At 37.4% G+C, this 25,808-nt stretch overlaps 1 protein-coding gene across 8 annotated transcripts in view; it reads right to left on the bottom strand.

The window, feature by feature from the left end:
- Nucleotides 1–504: 504 nt before the first annotated feature.
- acaca (acetyl-CoA carboxylase alpha) overlaps nucleotides 505–25,808 on the bottom strand; it is a 59,073-nt gene continuing 33,769 nt past the window's right edge. For 7 of the 8 annotated variants that reach the window (XM_049475323.1, XM_049475309.1, XM_049475325.1 and 4 more), the window contains 20 exons: nucleotides 25,021–25,236; nucleotides 24,567–24,722; nucleotides 23,977–24,201; nucleotides 22,345–22,500; nucleotides 21,203–21,349; nucleotides 20,157–20,426; nucleotides 19,840–19,937; nucleotides 19,552–19,672; nucleotides 18,641–18,751; nucleotides 15,605–15,748; nucleotides 15,196–15,316; nucleotides 13,744–13,840; nucleotides 12,643–12,739; nucleotides 12,169–12,304; nucleotides 11,481–11,658; nucleotides 11,134–11,246; nucleotides 7,889–8,043; nucleotides 6,877–7,047; nucleotides 4,999–5,135; nucleotides 505–2,847 (listed from right to left, as the gene is read on the bottom strand). In XM_049475323.1, coding sequence (XP_049331280.1) covers nucleotides 2,721–2,847; nucleotides 4,999–5,135; nucleotides 6,877–7,047; nucleotides 7,889–8,043; nucleotides 11,134–11,246; nucleotides 11,481–11,658; nucleotides 12,169–12,304; nucleotides 12,643–12,739; nucleotides 13,744–13,840; nucleotides 15,196–15,316; nucleotides 15,605–15,748; nucleotides 18,641–18,751; nucleotides 19,552–19,672; nucleotides 19,840–19,937; nucleotides 20,157–20,426; nucleotides 21,203–21,349; nucleotides 22,345–22,500; nucleotides 23,977–24,201; nucleotides 24,567–24,722; nucleotides 25,021–25,236 — 2,976 coding nt within the window. In that variant the 3' untranslated portion in view covers nucleotides 505–2,720. Of the gene's footprint in view, nucleotides 2,848–4,994; nucleotides 5,136–6,876; nucleotides 7,048–7,888; nucleotides 8,044–11,133; nucleotides 11,247–11,480; nucleotides 11,659–12,168; nucleotides 12,305–12,642; nucleotides 12,740–13,743; nucleotides 13,841–15,195; nucleotides 15,317–15,604; nucleotides 15,749–18,640; nucleotides 18,752–19,551; nucleotides 19,673–19,839; nucleotides 19,938–20,156; nucleotides 20,427–21,202; nucleotides 21,350–22,344; nucleotides 22,501–23,976; nucleotides 24,202–24,566; nucleotides 24,723–25,020; nucleotides 25,237–25,808 lie in introns of those variants that run through there. The other variant, XM_049475351.1, reaches the window with a different exon arrangement.

The following is a 25,808-nucleotide window of genomic DNA, read 5'->3' as shown; positions in this document are numbered from 1 at the left end:
ACCAAACGCTCTCCTCTGCCAATCAGATCTGTGCAGACCGCTGCCCCGGCAAGTGAATGGGACGCGGCCGGGAAAAAAACGCCTTCATAAAGACATAGGGAGCAGGAAAACGGGCGGAAACTAAAGACGCGCGCGCGAGAGAGACAGGGAGGAATATACACAAAATCTGTCCAGAGAGGTATTTTGTTATTATTATATATTTTATTTCAAACAACCTCACGGGTGAAATCAGATGTTATAAATATAAATTATGTGTGTGTTAGTATACAGGATATAGCACTAAATCCTCACCTTGAACAGATGAAACTTTCTCCAACTGGACCGTACTGAATTCGAATTAAATACCCCTGAAATAGACCTTCACTGATAGTGTACCTTATAATCGGGAGCGCCTTATAGTCTTAAAAATACGGTATTAATTATTTTCATTTAAACAGTTCAAGCTGCCTATAATATCAATCAGCTCAAGGCCTGAAAAGAAAAAAAAAGAAGAAATCCTTGCAATCATGTTTTATAGACAGGTTTTATTCTGTTATATTGAGATAATAGGCAACTCAAGTTCGCAACAGTAAACATACACCTCTGTTCAACCAGCCACCGGTCTCTTCAGTAACAGTTACAGGAGAGTTTAACAGGTCAGACAAGCCGGCGCTCGGCGCAGAGCCAGCACTTCCACCATCAATCCAGGTCAGCAGAAAACACCAGACACACGTCTTCAAGAGTCTCCTCTGACCTTTCACACAGTTAAATACTCCCAGTGTTATTTATCCTCAACACTCTCCAGAGCTGCGTCCAGAATCACTCTCCCTATTACACAGATACTGCACTACTGACCACTAAATAGTACATATAGTGCACTATTTCTGTAATAGAGAGCGATTCTGAACGCAGCACAGCAGCATTTTACACACATACTTGACCAAACCACTCATTATACCTCCATCACTCACCTCATATCACTAATTACTCCCATTCAACCCCCCTCATTCACCCCTCTTTCTTACAAACAGGACATTTCATCTATTCACTTAAGTGTACAGCAGTCTTTTCTACTAAAAAAAGTTATTTTTTAATGACTTTAGTTTTGGTCCTAGATTTCTAGTGCGAAGGTCAAAGCACACTTGTTCTGTTTTGTTGTTTAGCAGATCTAACTAAAGCTTATCTAATGTTTCTGTATTTTATTATTATTATTTTTTTAAACAAGGACTTTTATTCATAAATTAGGGAATAATATAAGCTACACTAAATAAATAGTTATAGAGTTTTTGCCTGTGTTCACATTACAAAGTTCATTAATAAATTATTATAATTTTTTTTGCTTAGGTCAGATTTGGATTCTTTTTTTTGGATATTAATGGTTTAATTTGGTCTAATTGTTCCTAAATTGGCAAGTTTTTGCACATTGCCACAGTTTTGCTGTGCCGTTTTGTGTTGTTCTGAATTCCGACTCTCTACCACAATCCGACTCACATCATCCTAATGATATTCTGTTGTTTGTTGTGGAGAAAAATGTAATATTAATAGTCATTCTTAAACATAAACAACACAAATGCATGAGAAGAGGAGTTGGATTCTGGTAGGGAGTCAGAATTTGGCACAACACTGACTGGTGCTGGCTGATTATGTGCATGTGCACTGGTGAAAAACGCATAAATCTGTTTTGACAGTTTACAGATGTCCACACATTCCTGACAAAATAATCTAACTAAACATCAGATTTGATTCACTTTAGTCTGGTAATGTGAGCACAGCTTTTGACAAACTGAACAAAAGTGGAACCTTTTCAAAAGAACGATTTACAAGAGGTGTTCTTGTATATAAAGAACTTTTAAACCGAACAATGAACCAAAATTAAATGGTTCTTAAAGCTGTCATGTCATGCTTTGCTTAGGACCAATAGGTTGTTCTTTAAGAAGACATTTCTTCTTAAAACCTATTTAAACAGTTTTTCAACGTCAATATTCTAACATTTGGGATTTGTTATCACCATAATAAAATACCAATACAAGGCATTGAAGGTGCTTCTACGGAACATCACGTGTCTAGCTAGGGAACAGGGGTTTGGGGGTAAGGTGCACTCACAGGTGTGTTTAAGATCAGGTTATAATTGTATTAATCTTAAAAACTACGTAGTATGTGCTGTGTTGAAGCTTTGAAGCTTTGCTACTCTATGCCTAGTATCTTTTAAGAACCTTTCCTTTTTGCTTGCTCCTGTAAATGGAACATGCTTGTTTGTTCTGATCCTGAATCAGTTTTTTTTTTCCTGACCTCACTCATGCAAACAGAAACAGCAGCGCTGTGCTAACCAGTGCTGACCAGTGCAGAAGAGCAGCAGCTTTCCATGGGTCATGCTAAGGCTACAACATAAATAATAAGGGAAAGCTATTCTCGACATTTTTCACACGAATATGAAACGATTGATTTTCACATGGAATTCAGATTGGTCTCTTGACTTTAACAAATCACATATGCAATATTCCATACAGTGGTTTCCCACTGAGACAAGTGCCACAAAAATGAATTTACACAACTCCAGAGTCCAGAATCACAGCCAACACAGCTCAAGTACCAATAGTTCATGTTGGCTCCTCTTGCCCAGTCTTCAATGGTGGCATTAGTGAAGCCCGGATGCTGTGTGTGTGTGTGTGTGTGTGTGTGTGTGTGTGTGTGTGTGTGCGCGTGTGTGCGTGTGTGCGCGTGTGTGCGTGTGTAGTGTGTGTTTAGGAGGAAGCAGGGGCGTCCATGGTGGAGAGGATGCGCACCACCTCGGCCCGCTGTGTGGGGGAGATATGCTGGGTCATGTGGACGATGGAGTCCATGGCTACCTCTGGGTTGGCTTGAACCAGGCTAAAGAGAGAGAGAGAGGAAAAACAGAACATTAGAGAAGAACAGAGACAGAGCTAAACTGTACTAAACATCCACATGACAAAAGTTTCTGGACAACTGCTAATCCAGTGTTTCTTCAGTCCAGAAAAATCAAATCTTTACAAATTAGTCAAATTTATTGCTGCAGAAACCGCGAGAAGACCATATACAGAAGACCACGAGCGACTCTGCTGTTCTGACACCCAGTGGAAGTTTGTTCCACTAACTTGGTCCTCTAGAACAGAGAAGAGTCTGGATGTCTGTTTTCTGTGGGTTATTCTGAGTGATGGTGGGTCGAGACGAGCCGTACTGGAAGCTCTAATAGCTCTTAGTACAGATCTGGTTTTGACCATAATTGGCATCAAGTATGAAGGGGCTGGTCCGTTTTTGGCTTTGTAGCCCAGCGTCAGGGTTTTGAATCTGATGCGGGCAGCAAGCTAGTGGAGGGAACGCAGCAAAGGAGTCACATGACTGAACTTTGGCAGATTGAAGACGAGTCGTGCTGCCGCCTCATTCTGAACTAGTTGCAGGAGTTTGGGGGCTCGCAGTGGAAAACCAGCCAGTAGAGATTTTCAGTAGTCAAGTCTTGAGATGACAAGAGACTGTAGGAGCACCTGGGTGGCCTGAGGTACAAACCTTTGAAGAACAAGTGTGGCGGCATTTTGCAATTATAAAAAAAAGAAATGTGAAATTTTTAACAAGGAATTAACAATAAAATAAGTGGTATTTTCATTGAATATTTTTAAATAAAATCAAGCAAAATCATATTTTATCTTTGAAACTGTGATATTGTTTTAAAATGTGGTTAACTTTTTAAAATGTGTTAAATGTGGTCCAATTATAAGGATACTAAGCACACAGTATTTCTGTATTGGAGGTTATTTTGTCCATATTTGTGAACATTTTCTAAAAACACCCGGACTGGAGCAGTACCACTACAAACTGTGTGGGTAATGTAGTCAAAAATTTAAATATTTCCATAATAACATGAACAAAAAACAAAAACAAAACAATTTTTTCTCATTTTTTTATTTCATTTTCATGGCCAATCATTTAACCCACTCATTAGGACTCCCTCCATCACTAGTGGTGATGCCCCAACACCAGGAGTGTGAAGACTAACACAAGCCTCTTCTGATACATGATGCTGCATTGCCGAGGAGCATCACAGCGCAACGACTCTGTTCTGATACATCAGCTCACAGACGCCTCGTGCTGATCGACATCACCCTTTGGAGTGATGTGGGGAATAAGAGCGCCATCTACCCACCCAGAGAGAGCAAGGACAATTGTGCTCTCTCAGGACTTTGGTAGCTGATGGCAAGCTGCATGAACAGGATTCGAACCGGCAATCTCCTGATCATATGGCAGAGCCTTAGTCCACTGGACCACTCGGAGCACCCGAAATTTATGAAATTCAAATGCTTTTACTTACTTAAACTTGTTAACTGCTAACAAGTAAATCTTAAATACATTATCACAACCTCGTCCACCATCGCAGGGTTTATAGTCAGAAATGTTTGACTCTGAACTGCTCTCTAGTGGATGTACAACTTAACAACCATGCCAGTATAAAGCACGCATTAAAGTGTGTGTCTGTATATTATGTGAAAAGGATTTTTTTTTTGTTTGTTAAAGCAGTATTAATGAGCCTTAATATTTGATTGCAGTAAATTATATTACGATTGTTTATTAAAAGAGATCCTGCATCTTTAACATGAGCTCTAAAGTTGCTCTGACCTATAGCACATCTAAACTGCTGCAAAGACATTAAATAAAGCACAGGATCACAGTGAGACAGTGTAGTGGGAGCTTGTGAAACCAGATCTGTTCTGTGTATCAAAACGATGGTAAAATTCCAATTTGTTTGACTAAAACACAGTGCCAGAATTTAAAAATCGGCTCTATATCTATTACCAGGTTTTTCAATAATTCTAAGACTAATTCTAAATTAGTCGTCACTCTGTTAATTATATTCTGTGAAAATGTTTAATTTTTAGAATGCCTTATAGAGAGTGAGAGAGAGAGCGACAGACAGACAGAGAGTCAGATAAGACAAACAAAAATCCACAGACAGACAAAATTGGCTGTAGTGTGTTTTAGAAATTCAGAAATGAGGATCAGGATTTTTACCTGCGGATCTGTTTGAGAATGTGATCCCTGCGGATGTATTTAATGTTCTCGTCAATGACGGACCTGGCACCTTCCTCCTCTGTCAGCTGCCTCTCCAGCCACTCCACCACATCTTCATTGCTGTCCCATAAATAGGCCTGAAAAATAAAGATGCCATTAAATACAACAAACATATTTAAACAGTCATATTCTTCTAACTAAATTCATTTCTAAAGAATGTTTGTTTTGGGACATAAAGCTAATCACGGCCCCTCCCCAATTCTTAAAGACGAAAAAACAAAGAAAAGATTAGAGCTCTACAGATAAAACCAGGCTGATCTGAAACAAAGCCGGACTCAGGAAGATTTGTCGGGCTGTTAATGGTCCCCTATAGAAAAAAAGCCTGCACCCTTAGTCGACGGGAACATTTAACAGCCTTTATTAATCATTTTTAATCCGTTTGCTTTTAATTAAGAAACAGCATGTTGCTCTCCTATCTGCGCATGCCAGGGAGGAGATTAATTGCGGCTTAAGATAGCCGCCTCTGATTGGGTTAATGCATTAGCCGCTCCAGCCATCGTCATCCGCAGATACTTTGTGGAGCTGCCTCAGGGGCTTGGCAGAGCTCCAGGACCTCTTCATGCGTCCCAGTGTGCCACTACTGCCCAGGCTTGGCTGGACTAAAACACAGCTCCCTGTAATGGCTTTTGTTATGGGCTGCATGAAAAAAAAGGACTGCAGTCTGTTACTATGCTGTTACAGATGAAGGATAAATGAATCTGATAAACTGAGTGTAATGACTGGGAAGACAAGAAATTATCAGTTTATGCAAAAAAAAAAAAAAAAAAAAAAGCCCAAAAGGCTAAATCAGGTAATATTAGGTACAGGGTTCAAACACTTTTTAACCAATACATTTCCATGACTTTTTTATGACTTTTCCTTGCATTCGCTGCAACTTCTCATGATCAGTACAGACATGGACATTAAAACTAAAAATCCACATTAAAAACTAACTATAGTAAGCCTTTATCTTATCTAAAATAGAGGAAAAAGCTTTGAAATATCACACATTTTACTAGCTGAATAACATTTCTGAACATCTATGCCTTATATATATCTGAATGAAGATAGACAGCATTAATTTATCATTTTTCTCTCCGTGGGAATTTACTGTTATAGCTAAAACTCCAGTCAGAGGAGAGGAATTTACTGCAGCTAAAACTCCAGTCAGAGGAGGACCCGCGCAGCCAGCTAGCTAATTTAAACTCAATTATTAAATTATTTTTTTAGAACCCAAACAGCTTTTCTCAGTCGATAAACAGAAAAAAAAAATCTAAATTTCCATGACTTTTCCAAAATGTGTGAGTGTTTTTATTTTTCCAAAATTTATCCAGAACTGGAAATTGCTATGCTAAAATTCCATGACTTTTCCAAGTTTTTCATGACCGTACGAACCCTGTAGGTAAATTCCAGTAGGGGTTATTTAGGAGCTATACTGCTGTATATGAATATAGGAGCTATACTGCTATATATATGAATCTCTTTTTCTAGCCCTTTCTTTTTTATTTGTCCTTTAACAATAATATATGAATATCTTAACAATCTTTGTGCTTTTTAGAAATTTTCAGTGAAAACAGTGACAACATACATATTAACTGCTAACTGCACTGTGTAACTTTGGAGGAGGCAAGGTTTCTGTATCTTTTAGTTTGTCCTAAAAAACATTTAGGACAGTAGGAGCTTAAAGCGTAGTTTGTGTTGACGACAGTGGAGTAACAGTGAACTACCCTCCACAACTGTAAGGGGGAGCCCTGGAGCAAAAATACAACCAGCTTCAATTTAACCATCACAAAAATCAGCATAGGACCACAAAAAATGGCTAAAATAAATTTCTCGCACCTTCACAGCGCCTTCAGCCTCAACGAACCAGCGGCGAAGCATGGCCTGCACCTGACCATCAGTCAGCTCACTGTTGGCCCGCTGGATCTTCTTCTTTACAGTGTCCTCCAGAAGGAGGCGCCTTAACCGCCAGTAGAAGAACTGTCGGGATGTTCGCCACTCCAGGACATCCTGTGGTTGGAGACACAAAGCAAGTATGAGGTCAATTTACAGCAAAGCCTCAATAGTTCAGATTAGGTTCTCCTGCAGCACTGCCACTCAAAAGTATACCTGTATATGAATGATTTTTTTTATGGTCACTTTTTTATTAAATAAGGAAAAATAACTGCTATGCTACTTCATAGTACTGACACAAATATTCAGCTTCATGTTTAAGTGTTGTGTCTTCCTAAGCGTGAAGGTTTAAAGTAAATAAGCAATAAACTTATACTGTTGGAGAAAAACATATTGTAAATGAACTATTTTATATTGATAAGTATTCTGTGTTTATTTTTGTAAACTTTAAAAAATAGGTGCCCTTAAATACTGGACTAGCATTCATACCTAATCAACAATTAAAAAAGATTATTAGATTATTTGAGTAATTAAGGGAACAGTCTGAGCCAAAATGCATTATTTTGTATAGATAATGATTCTCTATATTACATACATCATTTTCCACGTTTCAGAAATTAACCTAGCAGGATTTCTCAAATGGCTTTCTAGGAAAACAAGCAGGCTTAAGTAGTACAACAGGGCTGTTTAAAATGAGTCCAGGATTTTTATCTTTTGTATTTTTATTATCTTTTATTATTATTACATAAAGCACAAAACTGAAATCGCTTTATGGATTCCTTCTTTAATTTTAATGAAATCACAAAAATCCAAATGCATTTTAATTCATTAATTGATTGCTTATACTTGAATTTGGATGGGGTTTATTGAGTCTGAGTCTATGGAGTCTGTTAGTGTTCTGTAGTCCAGTTTTCTCAACAGAACAGAAATGTGTGAACAGAAGAAAACGGATGCTTACAGTGATGACTCCTTTCTCCTGCATGCGCCCCGGTGTGTCGTGCAGGTCGGCAAACTGCACTGCCACCTGATGGTAGATGGGAAGAAGGAATTCCTCTCTTTCCTTCAGTTTGGTCTCCAGCTCCTTACGTTCTGATGGGCAGAGCTCCGGAGTCCCTGGATAAGCATAATACACACAGTTAATTCAGCTCTATCCTCACAGCCCTATGTCTGTATTCAGTTTGTGATGTAACATGAAAGTTAACATTGTGAATGTCTGTGTCAGAACCATTAAAGGGGTTCTGTTCATTTGTACCCGTTTTACCCCTAAAGGTCATCAACATTTGTGCTGACCTTTGTGGGTTTATGCGCGGTCATAATTCATTTTCCATCACCACTGTCCATCCCCTCATTATTATTTACTAGGCTGAATTAAACAGGCTGTTTTTTCTACTGCGCCTTTAGAATATACAGCTATGGAAAAAAATAAGAAACCACTTCAGTTTCTGAATCAGTTTCTCTGATTTTGCTATTTATAGGGAAATGTTTGAGTAAAATGAACATTATTGTTTTATTCTATAAACTACGGACAACACTTCTCCCAAATTCCAAATAAAAATATATTGCCATTTAGAGCATTTATTTGCAGAAAATAAGAAATGGCTGAAATAACAAAAAAGATGCAGAGCTTTCAGATCCAAATAATGCGAAGAAAACGTTAACAATGTTTATATTCATAAAGTGCAGAAATCAATATTTGGTGGAATAACCCTGTTTTTAAATCACAGTGTTCATGTATCTTGGCATGTTCTCCTCCACCAGTCTTACACACTGCTTTTGGATAACTTTATGTCACTCCTGGTGCAAATATTCAAGAAGTTCAGCTTGGTTTGATGGCTTGTGATCATCCATCTTCTTCTTGATTATATTCCAGAGGTTTTCAAGTTGGTAAAAACAAAGAAGGTAAAATCATCATTTTAAAGTGGTCTCATTTTTTTTCCAGAGCTGTATATATTTAAATTGACACAATTGGTCATACTGCTTTGTGCCATATTTATAAAGAACTCCAGGCTGAATGGTGCAGAACTGTAACGACATGGGAGGGACTAAACAGCTGTAGATTGTAGAATGGGCTTTCCATATACATGTGAAATCACAGCCATGATTTATTTAAAATGTACTGTTGGAGCACAATATCCATATACAGTATATTATGAAGACATAGGAGTGAGGAGTAAAGAGTATGTTTTGAAACGGCTATTTAAGTAGACTAATGAAAATGATTGGCCTTGCTCTTTAATGGCTGGTGAAATCAGTGATGACAGCATCATACATTGCTTTTGGCAGAGTATTGGACAAGTCTTCCTTTAAACCCCAACAGTGATCAGCTGTGGGCTTCTGCGAGCCCTGCAGTCAGCCGAGACATTGATCTGTGGCAGAGCTGATCATTGAGACTGCCTGCGGGTCAATGGGCTGCCCTGGCTGCAGACAGATGACTGAGGGAGGAGGTGAAAAGAAGATGAGATTGACCTGCGGACAGCGTGATTGACAGGAGTCTCTGAGGGCAGGTGGGGACACAGAATCCGTAAACTGGATAGGGCTTAGAGGCAGAACACAACTGCACAGCATATAATAAAAAATATATATTATTTGAATTAATAGCAAGTTAATTTGAATGACTTATTTCTTGCTTGAAACGATTTCGCTATACCACAACATGAAATGAACAAAAAAGTAAAAGGAAAATCACATTAATCACCTTAAATAGCATAACTTTTACATTAAAATGAATATAAATGAATATAACAGTTGCATAATTTAAGGTGTATTAGAAATTTCCAATATTACAAATTCAAGCAAAGACAAGCAAATGTTCATCTGGGCTTCAACTATTAGCACTAGCACATACAGGGGTTGGACAATGAAACAAACACCTGGTTTTAGACCACAATAATTTATTGTCCTGACGGACAGTTCTGGTGGAAACAGGAGAGTTGAGGTGCACATTGAATTCTGCGTGATTTGTTCAGCCGTGGTTTTATGTTTTTTGGACACAATCCGGGTTAGCGCCCGAACATCCCTTTCAGACAGCTTCCTCTTACAGCATTGTTACGTGCAAGTCTAGCCCTAGGGTGCTGGATATGTTCTGTGTGCTCTCCCTCTCTGTGTGTGTGTTTTTTCATGTTTCTCTGCAGGTTGCAGTCCACCTGACCTTCATGGGAGGAGCCATGGGCTATAAAAACCTGCAGTCACCACCAAGATGGCGGCTAGAGCTCACACAGGAAGTGGGGCCTACTGTGTGTGCTTCTAGTTCCCCTGCTACCTTCACTACCACCATCACTGCCATGTGCTTTATTCTGAGTGTTTGCTCTTGTAGTCATTCCTTAGGGAATATCTTTCAGTCCTGTTTGTGCCATACAAACTTATACCAATTTGAGGAGTCCAACAGGTAAGGTTAAGGCGCCTTATACATTTCCATCATGTAGCTGTCTTTGTGTATAGATACATTAGGTTAGCAGGCGGGTGCTTCTTTTGTACTTATGTTGTTAGCTTAAGTAGTAGTTTTTATTTTGTTCTTTTGTTTAGGATAAATAGTTTAGATTAAGTTTATGTTTTGTTTCTTTCTTTCCTTTGGCACCGTCACCGTTGGCTCCTCTTAGGCCTTAAGACTCTTAGGCCTTGGTATTGTTTAAAGTTGATGTTTGGCAGTTTTAAAATAAATCACTGATTGTGAAACATCTAATTCTGGTCTGGTCTCCTCACTTCCCTTCTGTTCCCTTTGTTGCAACCATTTTTAAAAACGAGCCAACTTGGGTTGTAACAAGCATCCACAGTTAATCCTGTTGGATGTGGTTCATCCTTCTTGGTGGTATGCTGACATTTCCCTGGATACCATGGCTCTTGATACATCACAAAGACTTGCTGTCTTGGTCACAGATGCGCCAGCAAGACGTGCACCAACAATTTGTCCTCTTTTGAACTCACCATAATGTTGTGTGCATTGCAATATTTTGAGCAAAAATGTGCTCTTACCCTGCTAATTGAACCTTTACACTCAGATCTTACTGGTGCAATGTGCAATTAATGAAGATTGACCACCAGGCTGGTCCAATTTAGCCATGAAACCTCCCACACTAAAATGACAGGTGTTTCAGTTTCATTGTCCAACCCCTGTAAGTGCCTGTGTTTTATCCAGTCCGGTCCCTTAATCACATGGTTGGCTTTAGTGCAAATGTTCAAAATCTAAATGAATGCGCTCAGACTCACCCAGTCTCTCAGCCAGGCCAGTATAAACAGGGTCCACACGTCTCATGGTCTTCACCAGATCCTTCTTGCGGAATTTAATCTCAACTGTGCCCTCTGGCTCCAACACTCCACCACTGCACAGTATAGAATTTATCACTATACAACCTATTAGTCTTGTAATAAATGAAACTGTTACTGTGAAAAGTTAAACCTTTTTTTTTTTTTTTTGCTTAGACAATGTTACAGTTTGGACAGAGACACTTATGTATGTTTGCAGACTTTACTGATACTATAGCAGACTGCAATATAAATACTATTTTTTTTCCCAACTCTCTAGCTCAACAGACATAAATATAAATGGCTCTTACCGGCTGTCCTTGTCGGCGTACATCTCCATGTGCCGTGGATTGATGGTGGGGTCGATTACTACCCATGAGCCTCCTCTTAGTTCAGCCTGTGGGGGGATGTAGACCAGCACGGGCTGTCTGTACTCCCTCAGCCCATCCACTATGTACGCCCCAAACTTTAGCACTTGGTCGTACATGTCTGTGGGGGACAGCTGGGTTAGTCTTGGAACGTGAAGATGAGCACCACATCCAAACACTGGTATAACCAAAATTACTCATACTTGTGTTTTTTTTTTTTTTTTTAACTCAGATGCTGGAAGACGAGCTCACACAAAAAAACTCTAGCACATAAAGGTTTGTTAACCCAAAGAGCTATAAACTGCCTCTGGAATCAACATTGGCACAAAACTGTGTCTCAGAAGGTTTGAGAACTAAGATTCATGTAGGAGGTGTGAGAATTTTAAGCTAGTAAATTTGACCAGCATTGAAACTACTTTCTAATCTAACATATTCTAACCCTATTCCTGATCTGACCCATACTAAACAAATAGACACATGCATAAACTTTTCAAGTTGTATTAGTTAGCATTTAGCATCACATTTTTGAAAATGATAATATGGGTATCCTAAAAAAAGGAGTAATTCATTCTTAGTTAGAACAGGGTTTAAACAGATATATGAACACCATTAAACAATTTAAATGACTGACCTTTCATGCCTCCAGAGAAGCCTCTCCAGTTGGCGAACACAATGAGTGGAAGGCCCTCCCGGTTCAGGTCTTTAATGGCTTGAGCTGTTTTAAAGGCTGAGTCTGGGAACCATACTTGGCCAGCCTGCTGGATGATCTAAATTGGAAAAAAGATACATGACTCAGATACACTGTGTGTTTAAGGCTGTAGATCTCATTATGCATCATTAAGTCCTGAACATTTTACCACAATTTAATTCGGTTCAATTTCTTCAAAGGATAAAACAATTATTGAAAAAAAAAAAAAAAAAAAACAGTCTAAACATAAAAGAACTGATTTATTCACATAGTAGCCAAATACACAATAATAAAGCAATACATACAGCATATATTTGACAAAAACAGGAGTCATGATTCTCTTGTATATTAAATGAATTAACTCCAATCATATACGATATAAGTCACTCTAGCAAGGTGAGTTAGTGTGTTTTTTACCTTGGCCTCAGAGTCCAGATTAGCTGGATCTGCAGGGATGGACAGCTCAACAGATCTGGTCTCCACAGCAACTACTCCAGTTGGGATCCCGCCCAACCTGCAAACCATAAAGATCAGATATGTAATGAACAGCAGCACAGACCTTTAGAAAGGCATACAAAAATTACACAAATATCTATAAAATTGATTTAACATATGTATATTATTTTTAACATATTAACTTATTAAAAAAACCCTATGTACATGCCAGGTGTGTAAGGAAGAGGAAAAAACAACATAATGTGGCCTAGGTTTGGGAGCCCCTGAGTCTGTAGGGCTAATTAAACAAAATAGCAAAAAAATATAACAAATAGAGAATTTCTCAGTTGATAATGGATCAATGAGTGTAATAATCCTAATTCTAATAAACCTCTCTTATTGGCTAATAGTTAATTAAGACATGCTCAAACATAGACGTCAGCTCAAAGTCTTAAAACTACATGAAATGTGATTTCAACGGTATTGATGTCCCATCACTCAGAATTTCTCAGCATGTCAATTTCTTTTTACTTGCAGCAATACTTAGCAATTTTATATGTGACCTCAGAAAAAAAAAACAGTGTCATGAATGAGTAAAAAACTCAATCTGATCTATGAATGGTAAAATAAATAAATAAACAATATTGCAGACAGAATACAGAAATATTGTAACAACAAAAAGGTAACAAGGTAAACATTGCTGCAATGCTTTTCACCGCTTCTAAACAAAGCTAATAATCTGAGATATTATCCTACTTATAAACGCTAAAGTAGCACAGATACAAAAAGACAATACGAGTCAATACGTTTAGACCTAAAACTATGATTAAAATATGTAGGCCTTGAGGCGAAGTCATTAGAAGTAATTTAGTCGATGTAACCGGCCTCATGTTTCAGGTATATGCAGCAGCGCTGGAAAAACCTATGAATAAACAATTAATGCGTTCCAAAGGAAAACACAACCACCAGACTTCCACAGACAGTGGTATGTAAATGAAGGAGTATGTATGTGTAACTCCCGCATACATTATGATGTTTATGCATGTGTTTATGGTAATGAAGCATGAACATGCTGGAGCTCACCTGGCTCGGCCTACTACTACACTCTGAGCCCACGGCTGCATGATCTCCATGAAGGAGCCCTGATCAAAGAAGCCGCTCACCCACACTCCTTTAGGATCTGGAGAGAGAGAGGGAGAGAGTGAGAGAGAGAGAGGGAGAGAGAGAGGGAGGAAAAGTGAGAGAGTGCGAAAGAGGGACAGACGGAGAGAAACAGCAGCAGCATGAACTGATGGTATCAGTAGGCCATGAAGGACAGAGGTACAATACAAAACAGCTGACTTGGCACAACATAACCACAGACAGGTACTGAATGTGGGGGAGCAGTGTTTATAATGTCAGCATCTATTGCTTGTGTTGTTTGGTTTTGGTACTATAAAAACTGTTTTTTTTTTGGAGGTGATGTACTGATTATTTTGATAATTAAACAGAGCTTAATTAAACAAACTGTAACCCCCCCCCCCCCAAAAAAAAAAAATAAAAATACTGTACTATTACAAAAAAATAGGAAGCATTTGAAATTTTTTGTAAAATATTTAATACTAAATAAAAAAAAAAACTATGAAAATACATAGAAGTGATTCCATTCCACAACAGGCACACAGACACACACGCACACAGACACACACGCACACAGACACACACGCACACAGACACACACGCACACAGACACACACGCACACAGACACACACGCACACAGACACACACGCACACAGACAGCATTGAGCTGTGGATCAGTGGAACTGTGTTCTCACACAGTCTGTCAGTCCTGTCACTGTCTGTCTGCCTGCCACAGACTCTACTGCTCTCACAAAAGACACCATTTCCCAGGATACACCTGTATCTAAACTCCTGGATGTTTCTGAACTCGTTCTAGCTCGACTACTAATTAGTTCACGTGTCTTTCCCTGTATAAATAGCCCCAGTTTCAGTCCCTCTGTGCCAGGTATTGAATCTATTTCATAGAGCTTCTTCCTTGCGTTTCTTTTGTTTGTTATCGACCCGTTTTCGTATCTCCGACCACTCTTTTTTGCCTAGCCCTTTGTTGTTTTGTTAGCGTTCTCGTTGCTTCTTTAGACTACCCTTTCGCCTTGCACTATTGCCTTTATTTTCTGAATTTTCTGTGTATGACCTTCTTGCCTGCTCACTCTAGTATGTTGTTTGATTATACTGCCCTTTGGTTATTGATCCTGCCTGCCCCTGACTATTCTTACAAGTCTAACCCCCTATTTAATAAATTGTGTGTTTGGTATCCACAGTGTCACAGTCCTGCAATAAACACTACCATATAAGGAGTTAATTAATTGATTGTGGGATTCACAAACAAGGGGTTTTGGCACACACTACATAATTCAAATAAATAAATACATAAATAAATACATACATATAATGTTAAACAATGCAGGCTAATAAAAGTATGCAAAGCTAATAAATGACAAGGTTCCAATGTGTGCAGTGTGTATGCAGGTGTTTACTCTGGTTGGGTCGGCCTGCCAGCATCCACCGAGGGTCGTAGGGTGCTTTGGTGGGCACAAACTCCACTGGTCTGTCAATGGGGTCCTTAGCAGCCAGTAGTGGAACAGGGCTGGATGTGTTCTGAAAATAAACAGTTTTTAATTCACTTTAATCAGATTAAATCTATTAAGCGCTGACCAAACTGCTTGATGCCTACACTTTTAGGATGACATTAAGCGAGTCAGTACATAGGTCCTGAGGAACCTATAGTGGGTGTACAGGGTCTACATGCTGTAAACAATTAATGTTTAATAGAAAATATGCAAAATTTCTACCAGACACCTCATTTGTGATATCTTGTGTACAGGTTTGTGAACAGGGAAAAAAAACACTTTTAAAGCAGGAAGTTAACAAATGTAAGATGTTCACCTTGGGCATGTAGGAGAGCCACAGCAGCAGAGTGTAAACACCTTCAAAGTCATCACACACTGTAGTGTGTGTGACGCCGTTATTGTGCATGATCTGCACCCCTCCCAGCTGGTTGTTAGACGTGTACACTTCACGGCCCAACACCTGCACAGAGACAGCACACACACACACAAACACAAAAGAAAGATTAACACAAACACACTTTTCTTAAAACCACTTAGTATATGTAAAACAAAATGACTAAAAAACAATAAATAAATAAATAAATAAATAAAATAAATTAATAATGTAACTTTGTCTCTAAAAATAATGAGATAAATAAATAAATGATTTAAACATAAAATTATGTGTGTTCTGAAACTAAAATAGAGGGATATTTCCGGGGAATTTTATGAATACCAATAACTATGCAAATTATGCAAAATGTCCAAAAACCCCAAGACCACATGTATATTATAATTGGAGTGCATTCAAAAATTGCCCATTATTTGTGCTCTATTGGCTCCATGATAGCACCCAGTGCTTGGTCCCCAATGATTGCAGCTTGCAATGTAATATGCAAACAGATGACAGCTTTTATGGAATACAGCTTTTATGGAATTCCATAGAAAAAATAAATAAAAGCTGTCTTGATAGAAAACAATGATCATTCGCACAAACTTTCTTTGGCTGACCATTAAAAGCTATTAAAAACGAGCTCTAAATATGAGAAATATATTTCTGTTTCCAATTCCAAATGTAAATGTAAGAGTATGGATAGATGGATTATGATGGCAGATGCAGCTCTGCTGTGTGTTTAGGGGAGATTACAGTAATTTGTGTCATTGTTTTATTTATTAGGATTTCTGCGTATAATTTCTTAATTATTACTTTTTTTTATCAGGGTTTATTAGGCTGTTTGAATGTGAGCATTTCTAATTATACTAGTGCTGCTGTAAGGTTTAATTTATAAGCCTATATATTATAGAAGTAACCTTGCAAACAACTGCAAACAATAAAATGTATATTTTTGTACAGTCAGAACAAAGGATGAACAGAATATTTGGCAACCTGTATAATTTAGAGAAAATAGAAAAAAAATTCTGTGGTCAAATGATTAAAAAGAAATCAATATTTTGATTTTTTTGGTATACCTGCTGTGACTTTAAAAATGCTCAGTGTTCAATTGTTATTTTTCAACTGTAGTTTTGTAATAGCTTTTTATTTGACAAGCATTGAACGATGACCGAAATGTAGGTAGTAACTTATAGGCTATTTAATTTATGCAATAGTCAAATAAAAAAATAAAAACTTGTAAAAACCATGTACAATATTCAGAACTCAGCCTCTACCCGAATGTTTCATTTTGCTCAGTTTTAGTTTCAACCAAAAATGTTTATTTCAGTGCATCCCTTATCTAAACGTCCAATTTATCAGTCCTTGCTGGCCTCTCCCACACACGTACACACATAATTATCTAAATGTCTCAATACAAAACAATGACATACCCAAACAATCACACACTCCCACAATGTCCAACAAAAACTAATTCATAACAGTTTATAATAGCGCTGGATATTATTATCAAAATGCAGATACTCTAATTGCATGAATTAAGCAGCAATCTATCTGGGTCATAGATGAGAGAGCTTGATGGGAGGGAAAAAAAGGAGCTCAACGCTCTGTCACCACACTGCAGACTGAATTTACTGACACAATTAAAGCAGGAGCAAATTAAACTGTCCTTATCAGGCGGGCAGCGGCGTAATTTATGCATGTGTGCTCTCTTTCAGAGCAAACAGTTATGAGGCCATTTGTATGAGAAGAGACTTAATGGGGAAAAGATTTTGCTATGTCAACGGCTATGCAAGTTGATCCTGGACCATAACCAATTAGAATACAGCTTCTCATATGTTTTACTTCAAACTGCTAGACTCCAGTATAATGAAACAACAGCTCAACGAAAAAAGACGAGTAAAAATATGGATACAAATATCATTTAAATCAACAATATGGCTGTAATGTATGTTTGTCCATTTTAGTAGAATACCATGTGTCAAATGCTGTCCAAAACAACAAATGCAAGTCTATTTTAGATTGAACAACTTTGAGGTAAATTTGTGACTGCTGTTGTTATGTAGTTTGTATCTCCAAAACAATTTCAGTAAAATGTCAGTGTACTAGTGCTGGGAGATCATGGCCTAAAAAAAATCTTCATTATTTTCTGATTTTTTATTTTAATCGTTTTTCCCCCCTTCTAAAAATCAAACTACAGATGTAAATAGTACAAAACGATTTCCTCACCAGAGAGGGATGATGCTGCAGTTTTTAGAAACAGTACGATTTATTTCTAACTAAATATATCGTTGCTGTCCAATGAAAAACACTTATCTCCATAATTTGAACAGAAAAACTGTTTCTTACACTGTGTGAAAATTTCTTTATGAACGGACCAACAGAAATTCTTCAAAATGACCTAAAACAATCTATTTTTACATTGACTTCCATTGAAAGTTTACAAGGATTTTTCTCTCTCCTGTAAAGTTGCTGTTTTAGAGACAGCCACGATATGCTTTATCCCACTGGGTGTTTGTGTCAAAAGTGCTGGAACTTTTCGGTACAAGCCCAGTCCTCGGCAAAATGTTTAGATAATGTGTGCATTAGTCTGTGGGAGGCGCCGGTAACCAAGGTAAGGCGGATAAACACTTCAGAAATGAGAAGTGTTTTATGATATTTTAGATTAAAAAGATAAAATGTCTGTATGTAAAATCCAGATTACTCTTATTTAAAAAAAAATCACATTAAAACTGTAATTCGAATGAACTGAATAAACTTTGAAAATCGACCAGCACAAGAGTGTACACATACATTTTTTATTTTAAACGATTTCTAAGTATTTCTATTACTTCAGGTGTCCTGGAATTCTGAAAAAAGTATAAGAACAACAGTCAGACTCTTATTATGCAAAAATGGACATGCAAGGTTTTGGCAGGGCAGTGAAAGTATGCTTTCACAGCTTGGTAACTCAATTAATCCTGCAGTCTTAGTCTTGCTTACCTTGTTGAGAGCTCCAGCTCCTGTTAGGATGATGTGGGAGTTCTCCACCTGAATGGTCCTCTGGCCGAGACGCACCAGATAAGCTCCTATACCTATAGCCCTGCACGTCACCTGAACACAAACACAGAGACACCATATCACAAACATTCAAACTTAACAGTAAAACAGCACGACTCAATCCTGAAAATAATATGTGAAACTGATGTGATATGCAGTTTTTATAACTGTAATGACATTCACATGTTGGTGCTTATGGCAGATTCTAATCTACTATATTAATCTTTAGAACATATCAATGTACCACTCATTCAATAATTGTTTTATTTAAATAATTCAAATAATTACATAGTTTACATTGCATGGCATATTACCTCAATTACTCAAACTATTTATCTTTTAATCTAACTGTCCATCTATCCATCAGCTATCCATTTCTTCCCGTTTATCCATTCATCTAACCATCCACCAATCAATCCATAAAATCCATCTATTGAAGTATCTATCCATCTTTCAAACTATCAATGTATTTTCCATCCATCAATTTTAATTCATTCATAGATCCATCTTTCAAGCCATCAATACACATTTCCCTTCTTCCATCCATCCCTCTTTCAATCTATCAATCAGTCAGTCATCTATAAAACATCCAAATCAATCTTTTTATCCACCACTATAAACTATCAGTTCTATCCATCCCTCCCTCCCTCAATTCCTCCCTGAACCAATCTCACAATCCATCCATTTAATAAGTGGTTAATTATTTTTCATAAACTCCTTATTTAAAAAATTTAAAAGCTGATATCAATAGAAAAAAAAACTTAAGTAAGATGAAAATAATTATTCAGACAGTTCAAATTTATGCTGCCCTGTGTGTGTGTGTGTGTGTCTGTGTGTGTTTGTTTTTACTGTACCAGGTTCATGGTGATGATCTCTTCATAGGCCAGTGAAGATTCTCCAGCGATCATTCCAGAGCCTCTCAGGTTCTCTACTCCCAAACCCTCCTCCTTCCCAATAATATCAGTAATCTTATACCTGCACACACAACACATTTATTACACTCTAAATACATTGTTTGTAAACAGGCATTTTATCTACAGGCTGCTCTATTTATGAATGTATAAATCGCTGATATACATTTAATTTACATGCACAGCCTTTATTAAGTTAATGTGAGCTATTTTTTAAAAATATGACTTCACCTAGATTCTCCCTCATCTTCCACGTGTTCACAGTGCACAGAGTTCAGTGCAGACACCTTCTTGTAGTCCTGAGGTGTGAGGTAGAGGTACTTAAACCCCTGCAAGTTAAAAGCAGTAAAATATTGTTATTGCGAATGACAGAACTGCTAACTATTATTCTTAAACAGCTGTTATTTTACAAATCTCTGGTAACCTTTATAAGGCAGATATGCATCTTTTCTGTGTTCACCTATTAATTTATGCTGCTGATTATACACTTTTGCAGTATGCCCTTAGGCACACATTTAGATTACATTTATTCTCATCTCACTCCTCACCTTGTAGGGGTCAGCTGGGTCTTGCCAGGCCACGTGGAACATGTGTCTGATCTCCTCAGCCAGTCCGATGCGCGCCCCGCTGTTGGCGGCGATGTAAATGCGTGGGATTCCGCTTTCACGTGCCATTTCCGAAGCCTGCTGGTACAGCACGTCCTCCTGAGGCCCAAATGAGCCGATCTTATGAGTGATGTCGTTACTGATCACAATGATATCCCGGCCTGCTGGGTACTCTGGCGTGCGCAAGGTCATCCGCCATGCCACCATGCCGATCTGCAATATAAACCACATGTTTATTAAACACTTCATATTTAAAAGGTCTCCTTTTGCTAAAATTTCGCTAAAACCTTTTTCTTGTTCTTTGTGAAATACAATAGGTCTCTCTGAGTTGTAATAGAAAAATTGTTGAAATTGTTCTCAATCTCTATTGTCTGGCGTAGCTAGTAAAAAAAACAAAATATCAAAGAAACGATCCAATCAGGAAAAGCACCGTGCCTACATAAACCCGTGAAATAGTATTCATGGCCTCGCCCAACTTGGCTCGAGACCACCCACAGGCAGCGCTGAAGACAGGTAGCCAGGCAAGTCTCGTAAGATAGGAGCTAGCAGGGCTAGGAACAACATGGCAGTTCGTTCCTGTGTTAATTGTGCAAATATCACATCAGTGTAAGATTCTTTGCTAAGAAACAAATGTTTACAATTTGTCTATAGAACACAACCAGTGCAATAACAAGTACAATAGTACTGAGATAGGTAGGTATATTTTTAGAATGGTTGTGTTTATACAAGTTAAAAATCAACCCTTGGGTTTTGTTTTAACTGATGGATTTTTACTTTCTGGAACTGGACTACCTCTGTGTGTTTACATAGGTTTACATAGGATCTCCGGTGGATTTCACGTTTTACAGAGACTCTAAGACTACCAAAACAAAGACAAAGACAAAGTTACCAATGCTCTACTTGCTTATATTTACTTTCAGTGTAATCACATAGAAAGGCTAAAAAACTACAGCCATTTGTGTAAAACTGTCTTAACACACTGCTCTGACCTCATTTCCCCCAGGCAGGCGGTTCATCTGCACCAGCTGGCCCTGTGGGTCCAGCACCAGCTCTGTGAAGGTCAGCAGCTCAGAAGGCAGGGGGCACTTGGGTAGGTGAGCATATGTATCCATGGACTGCCAGACCTTCTTCAGGGCCTGCGTGGACAGAAAGAGTGAGAGACAAAAAGAGAAAGAAAGAAAGACAAAGAAGAGACAGCAAGAGATGATCAAATACAGGATAAACGACCGAATCTTAGACCAAATAAAAAGCATAACAACCTATAAGACAACCTCAACTAGGAAAGCAAATGCTTGAGAAAAGTTTTTTTGTGAAAGTGACTATATTATGATAATTTTTCCAATGACAAACCATAGAATCAACCCTTTCTAAATCAGGGTATTCAAATATTAACTCTTACATTGGGAATAAAATATAAATAAAACATTTTTTAAAAAATTGTTTTAAATACTTTTTAAATTATTGCACAACAAACACACAAATACATGTAAAATCTAGCTGTTACACTAGTGATTTCTTTACATAATTAAAACATATACAATTTTATTAAACAATATAAGGAGATGGACGACAAAAAAAAAAAAAATCAACAAAACTATCAGAACTTTCTTTTAAAAAATATTTGTACAATGTAAGGCTTCTCCGGATAAATGTCCATTCTAATGCTAATGTCTAATGCCTAATCATTTGCATAGGATTCAAATTTTCCACTTTTTATGCAGGCATAAATTTGTGTGTGGAAGAGCTTGTTTTAACTTTTTTCCAATCACAAGAATTTGTGCAATTGTAAGAATGATATTTTACAAATGATTTTTAAGACTTATGTGTGCAGTTATTTTAACTCCATCACTCAATATCGCCTAAATGAGGATAATATTTTCATATGTTTAAATATGTAAAAAAAAAAGACTTGTTTATATGGGGTGTCCTACTTATTTTTTTCATATTACTGTTAATCTACTGTTAACAGAATCAAGAAAAGATCACTTCTGCAGTGGATTCTCACAATAATCAAATGGTAAATCTTATTTTAATTTATAGCACTTCATGTTTATATATATATAGTCAGAATATTTAAGCACTATTGGCCTATAAAAGAAGCAGGAGTTTCCACTGAGGAGTGTATGTGTACCTGTCGGAACATTTCAGGGAGGTCGTAGACGTAGGTGGTACCCAGGCTCTGGGCTTGGAAGCGTTTGGACTGCAGCAGATCCTTGGTGACGTAGGGGGTGTTTATCAGCATGCCATGCAGAGGACCCTGCTTATCTCCATAGGCCTGGAACATGATCTAGAAGAGCCCAGGAGAGAAGAATATAAGCATATAAGCAATACTCTTTTCCCTATGCACACACTCACTGCATTTTCAAGAGAGCAAAAGATTTTCAACAAAAGTACCTTAAATCCCCCCCACCCCACCATACACACATGCAGTGAATGAACCACACTGATGGCTGAGTCTGAACAGTCTGGTGCTCCTATATGGATGCAAACACGTCACACACAGTGTGTTTCATGCTCACAGCCCACACACGTCCAAAACACAGCCATAAAAGTCCCTATGCTTTAGGCAAAATGAAAAATAGCAGGTTTCTAACAACATAACAAAATGAAACATCAGCATGATGATGAATCTCACCTGATCTGTAGAAAAAGAAGAAATGAGGATGCACACTATGATGTCAGACTGAGTGACAGTGTTCATAACTCCAATTAGAAATAGGCAACTATAGTACACTACAACCCTAAAATAAACAATGCCTTGATTATGTACACTCTCATTCAAAAGTTTGGAATAACTTACATTTTAAAATTCTTAAAAAAAACAAAACTAATAGGTTGCAGACAAATGCACTACATTATTCTTACTTTGTAGTCATGAGGCCGTTCAATGTCTTAATAATTAATCTTTTAAAATTAAAAGGACAATATTGAGCCCATATCATATATATATATATTTTTTTTTTTACCATTTTATTTAATTTTTACTCCTTATTTTTATACCTGTACACTTACACTCTCAATGACTATTTTTTAAACTTATTTGTATAGTTTTTGTACATTATGTTTAACTAAAAAGTTTATTTTTATGTATTTAATAACTAGCTGAAAATGCAGCATAAAATGTTGTTTAAATGCAGTACAGAAGATAACAATAATAATAATACATTTTTTATTTATTAAAAATCTTCTAGATTTTTTTCCCAAGAATTGCATTTAAGAACAATCTTATAAACTTTGTGTTTATCTTTTCATAATTGTTTTCTTAAGAAGGATTTTGATATCTTAATTCTATTTATCTTCACAGGTGTTATATTCCTGGGAATTTTGGATTCTGTAATAAATAACCAACTGCTTCAAATTGTTAGATGGTAAAACTCTGAAATAAAAAAGCTGATTCAAATATTATATTTTTTTATTTAAAACTGTAATGCTTTTATCACAATGATTTATTATTTAATGTATTATTCATATTTTATTACATTTCTGAATAAAACATCTACAATACAGAAAGCACAGATTATAGAATAAAATTAAAATCTACAGCTAGTTGATAACTGCAAGAATGTTTATGATAAATTTTCAAAAAACACAAAAGTTATTAATCGTTTAGGTTTTAGTCACTAACTCTAGTATTCCAAACTTTTAAAAAGATGGCTAATGGTCAGTAGTTTATTTGAAGCTGTCTCACAGTCTTTGATGAGTGAATGGTTTTGTTAATGTGTGTGCGAATGATTTTAATGGGATGAGAGACGCGTGAGCCCACCTGTCGGTCTTTGGGCCCCACCTGTCCCGTACGGGAGTCGGTGACCTCCTTGTAGAGGCTGATGTCCAGGTAGTAGCCGCTCTCATTGGTTAGGAAGAGGCGGATGGGGATCTGCTTGCCCGTGGGGGTCAGACGAATGTTTATCTTTAGCTCAGCTTGGAGAACACGCAGCTTCCAGAGCCGGCTTCCATATCGCATGACCATGGAACGGACAGACTCTTCAATCTAAGAAAAAAATAAATCCCCATTAATTAGTCATTTCAATTATATAAACTAATGTAGCTCCAGATAAATGTATGAAATAGTTCCAGTGCTAGTCTGGTCTAAAGTTAAAGGTTTTTTAATGGCTACGAAGCTTAAAAAGTTTAAACAAAATAAAATGGCAGTAAAAACAAAGAAAATACATATAATATTGGAAAATAAGTATTGGTATAGTGACTGCTTAAATGTTTCAAGCATTTTTCTTAATGTTTGATTAAAATATAATATATATAATATATTTATCTGCTTTAGATTTAAATATAAACAACTAACAGCAGCAGATTTGAAACAATAAAGGCATCATTTCGTAAAATACTGCTATTTTTAACCTTAGAGGGGTCCATGATGACAGTGGGAACAAAGTTGAGGAAGATGTGGTTGCAGTCAGTGCGCACTGTGGTATTATTAAAGGCCACCTCCAGCTCATCCATAGCTTCCAGTAGCAGACGCTCAGCCTCATTGTGCAGGTACTCAAATGAGGCTTCCTTCAGAGCAAAGCAGACATAATATATAGCAAATACAAGTACATTCACACATGCACACACATTTAATTTTTATACTTTTAGTTTATATACAATATACAGTATATTGTAGTTCTATTTTCTTTGATTTTAGTAACTACTTTTAAAGGATTTTTACATGTGTGCCTAAATCACATGATAAATTCATAATTTATTATCAGAAACAGACTCAATAATTTTATCCAAACAGGTCCCCATAGTCCTTATGACATATTAAACACAACTACTCCTATAGGACAGCTCTGGTCCCCCTGGTGCTCACCTTGGTGACTAGGTCGGAGTGGCGAATGATCGCACGTACGAAGAAGCGGTAGTCTGTCACCTCAGTGCCTACTTCCACGCGAGCCGCTCCCAGATACAAGTGCATCTTGTGGTTGGCACAGGGGATGGCGGTCAGTGCGAAGTTCCGCATGCGGTTCAGCTCTAGCTGGAAGGCCAGGGCAGGCTCCAAGTGCCGGTAGATTCGATCTTCTTCAAACTGGACAAAAAAAAACAGATAAAAAAAACACAAAATAAAGTTAAGTCGATTTACTGTACATGCTCTACTTTAATGAAAACAAGAGCAAATGAAAGGGAAAAAACACAACCAAAACTTGGGCAGAAGAGGGTGAAATTGGTTATTTTAAATTTGGAGAAAGTGAGTCTACAGGAGCAGAAAGTGGCCCCCAGCGCTAATAGCAGGCTAGATTTAGTAAATGTAGGTAATCACTGCTAGCTAATGGATGTCATCTCTCTCAAATGGGCAAAATAATTAAAAAGTTCATTAAAGTAATGAGCTTTGGTGGAACCATTTTAGAAAACTATCAGAGCTGGGAGAGGAGAAAGAGCCATCATTGATCATGATGGAGGGCTTATCAGAGAATAGAAGCATGCGAGGAACATGCCACAATTTTCCTGTTTCTACAGTCATGTATTATTAGAATTATTATTATTTAAATAAGAGTAGCAGCAATTGTAGTACTCTTCCTCTTCTATATATATTCTTATTTTTGTTGTTCTACTACTTATTCTTCTTTTTATTGTTATTATTAGTCATGCTAAAAGTAATTG

The sequence above is a fragment of the Astyanax mexicanus genome, chromosome 1 (genome assembly GCF_023375975.1).
Source record: "Astyanax mexicanus isolate ESR-SI-001 chromosome 1, AstMex3_surface, whole genome shotgun sequence".
Classification (NCBI taxonomy): domain Eukaryota; kingdom Metazoa; phylum Chordata; class Actinopteri; order Characiformes; family Acestrorhamphidae; genus Astyanax; species Astyanax mexicanus.
Note: the sequence above shows the minus strand (reverse complement) of the source record. Positions and strands in the feature narration are given on the sequence as shown.